General features: G+C 37.6%; 1 protein-coding gene across 1 annotated transcript; it reads left to right on the top strand.

Moving 5' to 3' along the window:
- The first annotated feature begins 5,297 nt into the window (after positions 1-5,297).
- Positions 5,298-7,782, top strand: LOC121385554. The gene is made up of 2 exons (XM_041516269.1): positions 5,298-6,926; positions 6,961-7,782. The coding sequence occupies exons 1-2, from the start codon at positions 5,321-5,323 to the stop codon at positions 6,972-6,974; spliced, it is 1,620 nt and encodes a 539-aa protein (XP_041372203.1). The 5' UTR covers positions 5,298-5,320; the 3' UTR covers positions 6,975-7,782.
- The last annotated feature ends 213 nt before the right edge of the window (positions 7,783-7,995 follow it).

Genomic DNA, 7,995 nt, shown 5'->3' with positions numbered 1-7,995 from the left:
TATGTGTGTATATATTGTCATGGATGTCCAACAACTTTCTTATCTGTGCAGGCACGACGGAAAGAAAGAAAGAAAGAAATGTTTTATTTAATGACACACTCAACACATTTTATTTACGGTTATATGGCGTCAGACATATGGTTAAGGACCATACAGATATTGAGAAAGGAAATTCGCTGTCGCCACTCCATGGGCTACTCTTTTCGATTAGCAGCAAGGGATCTTTTATATGCACCATCCCACATACCACGTTCTTTGATATACCAGTCGTGGTGCACTGGCTGGAACGAGAAATAGCCCAATGGGCCCACCGACGGGGATCGATCCCAGACCCACCGCGCATCAAGTGAGCGCTTTACCACTGGGCTACGTCCCGCCCCTCAGGCACGACGGAGCAAACCTATTATTGGTAGTAAATCTTAAGGCAGAGATTAAACATCATTTTTAAAAACAGATCATTGTTAAAATAATTGAGAATTATTAAACACGATTGTATACTCTACTGACTTTAAAAAGTATTTCTTAAATTAAATAAATAAATAAATAAATAAAAATTCCATGTAAATTCTGGTTTGTGTTTTTTTTTTTTTTTTTTATTTTTTATTTATCTATTTTTATTATTATTATTATTTTTTTTATTTTTTTTTTGTTAACTGACTCTTCTCTAATTAATATAGAGGGAATGTTGATCCTAGAAAGGACTTCTTTAAATGGTGTTAAGCTGAGCAGATTTGATATTGACAAGTGATATTTATTTTGACACCTCAAATCTATTTTATGTTCTACCATACTTGAAAATTTGTGCAGGAATCAATTTCAGTCCTCCTTTTTTTGATACTGCATTTGCATCATTATATTACAGTGTTAAACCTTGCACCCCCGTCACATACAATGAACTGTAACTCTGGATGTTATGGGTTACCCAGCTTGAAATTTTGAAACAATCTTCTACAATATCCTAGATATATCCAGTAAAGTTTTGAAAAAAACATTGGTGACGATATATTTTGGGGTCAAGGTCAAAGGTCATGTCGAACTATAACTTTCTGAGGTTTCGTGTACAAATGCTATTAGTCTACTGAAGACCATTAATGAACCATTTGAATTTTTTCTCTATCTCTATTAATAAATAAGTTAGAGCCTTTTGAAAATGGGTGGTACCCTCAACGAGGTCAAAGTTCAAATACCTGTATCTCGACAATTAATTGAATTAGAAGCCTAAACTTTTGGTTCAGAGGTTTTCTCATCGATTACTATCAGCGTACCAAATTAAAATCTGAGACGGTGCGTCCTAAAAGTGATTGATTTGACATGGAATGCCACAGATGAATTTTACTTGTAAGAATGCAGGAAACTGCATTTTAAGGAATCTAGTTTTCGAAATTTTATGGGGGGCATACACTGAACCCCCTAGAAACGTTGCTTTGCTCACTCATCTCAGTCACCTGCCCCCATGTCTACTTCCTTCCGCCGTGTCTGCTGTGTGCTGTGACCTGAACTTTTCTCAAATAAGTTTAATATTGGACAAAACAGAGTGTTTATTTTTACATTTAGTAGTAACTATTTACATATTTTCTTGTATTGTGTAATGTTTGGAACTCTGCCATTTATTATGATCGTACCGTCATATAATTTTGATCGACATATGTTTTCGATACTTTGTTTGTAACTGCATGTATCGCGATATTATGTGAGATATTACTTCACTATTAACCTGAACATAAACAACGAAGTGTCCTTTTTTCTCTCAATATTAAAAGTACTTCAAGTCAAACTACAAACTTTACGTTTTAATTATAATACCATAAATATTGTGCATGTTATCAATTTTTGCTAATGCATTTTGTTGGTACTAATAAAATGCCACTCAAAGCGAACTCCAGTTATTTGAAATACCTGCATAGTTATCGTCTGCTACGCTGAAATTAGACCTGTCAGTTAGATAATATACCACGTGATCCCTACACTGAACAATACAAATTACGGACCACTAGTTGGGTTACCTCTTATGTCATTCACAGCAAGGTTCTTGTTAGTAATTTCTGGCGGGGGCCTGTTTACACGTACATTTACATTTAGTACAAATCTAGATTGTTTGCTGTAGTTACATTTTTATGAAAATATATAGTTCTCTACCTCTGTCAGAATACTTAAGGTGACAATCCGAATTGTGGATCCCTTGATACGTAGAACAAGGGGATTAGACATTAGTCTATGACAAGAACATAATGTAAATATGTTTTCAGCTAAAACTCTTTATTGTTCTGAAGATTGTTCGATATTTTTTTTTTACAAGTTTGAAACATTTTATAATTTTAGTTTCAAAAGAAAAATTTGATGTAAATTATTGCACAGAGTGTAGACCGTACACTACCACAACAAGGACACAAAATAATAGACAGCCAATGAAACTATTGAAAACATATGACGTTTGTCAAAACATAACGGAAACACAGCTGCGTTCAGTCAGACCGAGCGGAAAAACGTCTGGCCACATTGGGAACCAATCAAATTGTTTGCGAACGTTAGCTGGCTGAACTTGGGGCAGTACGACTTAGCGGCTTGTGTTTTGTTGTCGTTTTTCTGGAAAATTTGACGCTGATGGGAGATTATCACTGTTTTTCATACTAAACTAAGTCTGAACCAAAATGTTAATAACTACGAAAAATTGCTCTCCTACCTATATTTTTCGTTAGATGTTACCCACATTTTGTCCAGATAGAAATCTTTAAAAAACCACAATGACACAGATTCCACATACTAGATGATAACCATGTCACCTATATTGACTTGTAATTTTGTGCCGGCTGCCATTTTGACTTTTTATGGAATATTCACAATTTTGTTTGAAGTGATCCGGACTGGCGCATCGCCTGTACTTTTTAATTTTTTTCATCTTTTGAAACTTAAAATTAATATTTTCTACAGAATTATGAAAAAAAAAAAAAAATACCTTCCTGTAAATAGCGTTGTCTGCTTGTTAATGAAATTTGACAGGGGTCAAGGTTAGTAGACCAGTTTTTATTTTAATGTGGCGAAGCATTGTAATAATTAATATTGCTGATTTTGAATTTGAAAGACGTCAGTATTCCAGTGACGTCACTTTGAATCTCCTTACAATAACCATACACTGGGTTCATGACATTTACGTTTTTAGAAAGAAAGAAAGAAATGTTTTATTTAACGACGCACTCAACACATTTTATTTACGGTTATATGGCGTCAGATATATGGTTACGGACCACACAGATTTTGAGACGAAACCCGCTGTCGCCACTACATGGGCTAGGGGAACACGGGGTAAAGCGAAACACGGGGCAAAGTGAAACAGCCCCCGCAAATCTATGTTAATGACGTCATATGCCTGCAACTCACATCATCGCAAGGTTGTTTGATGACGCCATGTTTTTGATGGAAGTAAATTTGTTTAGGCAAAATATTTTTTTGCGTGTTTAAAACAATAATTTTCAGAAATTAATCGTCTCCTAAAGCACTGTTATCTTGTTTAGTTGCAATGTTTTCCATGGAGTTAAATCTAAGGTCAGTATATGCCATATGCATGACGATATTTCTTGCGTAGATCTATTAAAGGGACACACCCTAGTTACATTTATTTGTTAACCATTACGGCGTTGTTTTTCGCTATTAAACCCCATTTTTCACAAATAAAATTGCACTTTACTTACATTTTATTATTTAGAATACACATTTCCATTCACCTGAAGTGCTTTTTGGTAATCCTGATGTTTGTAAAACCACGAAATGCATTTTTTGCATTTTTTCACAAAACGTGTTGTCGAGAAAAAACCGTTAAGCAAGCGAGGTCCAATCTATTTTTAATGTCACAGACGTTGGTATATCACGTGACCGTTATCATTTTGGTTCGGTTTGTTTTCTCGTGCACGGTTCGCGCAATCAACATCCGATTTGTTGTTGTTCATTTGTGAGATTTTTCTTCACAGTTCGTGAAAATTTTCAGTAACAATAAAGTTCAGACAAGTAAGTGTCTCAATACAAAACGTTACAAACCCTTAAAACCAATACTTTTGCTAAGTCTTACGATATCTGGAGAGGGGATACAACCAGTACAGAACAGTTGGAACATGTCCAGGAGAGGTGAAACGAACGCACCCCAAGTCTGTGAAATTTGTCGTGACGTAGGCATTGTTGTGCTTCTACCGGTGACATCAGAATACTAACTTTTAAAATTATTTCAAGCAATTGGGACATGGGGATTCCCATGGTATATATCGATATAAAACCTGCTTTTTCACTCCATTTGATAAAAACGTGATCTAAGTGTGTTACAGGTTTGTAGATTAACTAAATTATAATTTATTTTCGCTGGATGGAACTAGGGTGTGCGGCTTTAACACAGTAGCACGAGGAATTTAGAAAATAACACGTGGTCAGGGTAAAGTGGGTGGGGCAAAGTGGTATACAGCGTTCCACTTTGCCCCGGTCATTCTATTTGACTTTTTAATTATTAACACGTAATTATTATTATTATTATTATTAATTATATTAATTAACGCTTTTTTAATTATATTGATTAACACTCAGTTAAATGTCTGTCTCCATAACATTAGGACTACATGCATCCTACACAGTGTCCTTTTCTCTCTTATTTTAGGCAATATGGTTCGCAATTACAAGCGAACAACTGACCAGCAGAAATGGTCGGAACAGGCTATGAAGGAAGCGGTGGCTAAAGTACCAATCTAATTAAAATTAGCTCCACTATTACATGTGGATCTAACACCAGCCAGTTGGAGCTCATGTCCACCAATCAAAACCTTACTTGCAGAATCCTGCCAGTGATTTAAAACTAACAACACTGCGTAGTCCCCAATGTCAAGGTAACATTTCGTCTGTAAATAATAATTTAAATATTGACCAATCACACTTCGCCTTTTATAACGTTATTTGGGAGCATACACATTCTAAAAATATCGGGCGAGTCTATTTTAGTGGCCGCAGTACAGCGAACCATACCAATACGTACGGGGTGGGTAATTTTACATTAAAAATTATTTATTTATTTATAAAAAACAACAAAAAACAATTAAATCAGTCTTCAGTTTTACATTACAAATTATTTATTTTATAAAATAAAACATGTTTTAAGGCATTCGTAATTCACACGAAACATGTATACCCTCAAGATATTCGGAATGTTTTCAAATTATTTTAAAATCACTGGCAGGATTCTGCAAGTAAGGTTTTGATTGGTGGACATGAGCTCCAACTGGCTGGTGTTAGATCCACATGTAATAGTGGAGCTAATTTTAATTAGATTGCTAAAGTACGTGACAAAGAAATGACCCTTACAGATGCATCTGAGACATACAGTATTCCGAAGACAACTCTGTTCCGAAGAGTAAGGAAAGATGGTGAACCTGGTGATGTGGCACAAAAGGGGCTTGGGCGTTTCAGGCCAGTGTTCAGTCAACAGCAAGAAAAGGACCTTGCAGACTATCTTTTGTTCATGGAGAGTCGTTTATTTGGTTTAACTCTCAAGGAATTCCCACAGCTATCATTCCAATTTGCTGTCAGAAACCATGTAGAACATCCATTCAATATGGAACTAAAGATGGCAGGAGAGGATTTTGTGTACGGATTTTTGAAACGTCATCAAATGTTGTCATTGCGTACACCAGAAGCCACTTCAGCAGCAAGAGCAGCAGGTTTCAACAAGGTAGTTGTCATGAATTTCTACCAATTATTGAACTCGCTGTATGAAACATACCATTTCCCACCAAGTCGTATCTATAATAACGATGAAACTGGAGTGATGACAGTGCCAAACAAGACTTCAAAAGTTATATCAATGAAGGGTAAAAAACAGGTTGGTTCACTCGCCTCAGCGGAAAGGGGAACGTTGGTCATAGCAGAAATATGTTTTAATGCTCTTGGTAATTACATACCCCCATTACTTATTTTCCCTCGAAAGAATCTCAATCCACTATTTAAAGTTGGAGCACCGCTGGAAACTGTAATTACATGTCACCCATCTGGCTGGATGCAGTCCGAGATATTCGCACAAACATGGTTCAAGCATTTTCTGCACCACGCAAAGCCTTCAGCTGAAGATCCAGTCCTTCTGCTGTTTGATGGTCATGCAACCCATACGAAAAACCTCACCTTAATCGAAATGGCAAGGGAAAATCATGTGCATATCCTGGTAATCCCACCGCACATGTCACATCGCCTGCAACCACATGACGTATCATTTATGGGACCACTAAACACATACTATGAACAGGAAGTGCGGGTATGGCTCAGGAAGCATCCAGGAAAGGTCATCACAATCTACCAAGTTGCAGGTCTCTTTGGGGCTGCCTACCAGAAGGCTGCAACTACATCAACAGCCATTAGTGGTTTCGCAAAAACCGGAATTTGTCCATTTAATCCAAATATATTCCCGGATCACATGTTTGCCGCAGCAGAAACCACAGACAAACCCACACCAGGAGATGAACTAACTCCATCTGATGCTACACAACCAGATCGAGCTCCACCAGCAGCTTCAGCACCTTCAGCACCAGAACAGTTTAACACTACACAAATAACTTCATCTGATGCTGCAACTCCAATGGATGTTAACACTATATCAGCTCCATCTGACGCGACAACACCGGTTTCATCTGATGCTGCAACTCCAATGGATGTTAACACTATATCAGCTCCATCTGACGCGACAACACCGGTTTCATCTGATGCTGCAACCCCAATGGATGTTAACACTATATCAGCTCCATCTGACGCGACAACACCGGTTTTATCTGATGCTGCAACACCAGGTCCATCTAACACTGCAGCAACTCCATCAACATCACCTTCCAAGAAGAATGATATCGAGTATGTGTCTCCCGCATACATCATGGGAGTCCCTCGTGTGGAGCAGACAGAACCAAGGAGACAAGGTATCAGAAGAGGCAAAACGGTCATACTGACAAGCAGTCCTTATTTAAAAGAATTGGAATGTGATCTTAATAGGAAACGAATGAAACCATCCTCCAAAGTCCAGTTGTTTGTTTAAAAAAAAACAGGTGGAAAGGGTCAAAGTAATCGTATGGGCAAAGGGAAAGGTAAAGGAAAGGCGCAAAAAATTGGCATAGTTGGTGGAAAAAACACAGGGGAGTAACGAGGATGTTCCATGCATTTATTGTTCTGGCCTTTATTCCCAATCGAAAGGTGGCGAAGAGTGGATCATGCGTGATAAGTGTAACAAATGGGCACATGAAGAATGTGCAGGGCTAAATGACATAGACGACAATTATACATGTGACCTCTGCAAGGAATAGAAAATGTTTGCAAAAATATAAAATTTTATTTTTAACATCAAGAGAATTACATTGATATAAGTAACTGTTACTATAATCAAATTTGTGTGTGCGGATTGAACATGCATTATGGACTATCGTAATTTCATACACCGAGTTGAATCAAATACTTTTTGTCAAAATATACACAAAATAAAATAGCATTCCACTATGCCCCGTAACAGGTTTCACTTTGCCCCAGGGCTCCGGGGTAAAGTTAAATTTTTATGAAGTTTATAATTCTATATATTTCAATAAAGATCGTTGTTAGCTGCATTACGTTTGTGTCGCATGTTAGTTTTAATCATAAATCATAGGATAAGAACTAAATGTTTCGATTGCCTCGCTTTTTCACAGCGTTTTATCCAACCAAAAAATGTCGGTTCACTATGCCCTGGGTTCCCCATCTCTTCCGATTAGCAGCAAGGGATCTTTTATTTGCGCTTCCCACAGGCAGGATAGCACAAACCATGGCCTTTGTTGAACCAGTTATGGATCACTGGTCGGTGCAAGTGGTTGACACCTACACATTGAGCCTTGCGGAGCACTCACTCAGGGTTTGGAGTCGGTATCTGGATTAAAAATCCCATGCCTCGACTGGGATCCGAACCCAGTACCTACCAGCCTGTATACCGATGGCCTACCACGACGCCACCGAGGCCGGTTCCCG

The sequence above is a fragment of the Gigantopelta aegis genome, chromosome 11, assembly GCF_016097555.1.
Source record: "Gigantopelta aegis isolate Gae_Host chromosome 11, Gae_host_genome, whole genome shotgun sequence".
NCBI classification, from domain to species: domain Eukaryota; kingdom Metazoa; phylum Mollusca; class Gastropoda; order Neomphalida; family Peltospiridae; genus Gigantopelta; species Gigantopelta aegis.
This window is presented reverse-complemented; position numbering and strand designations above follow the sequence as displayed.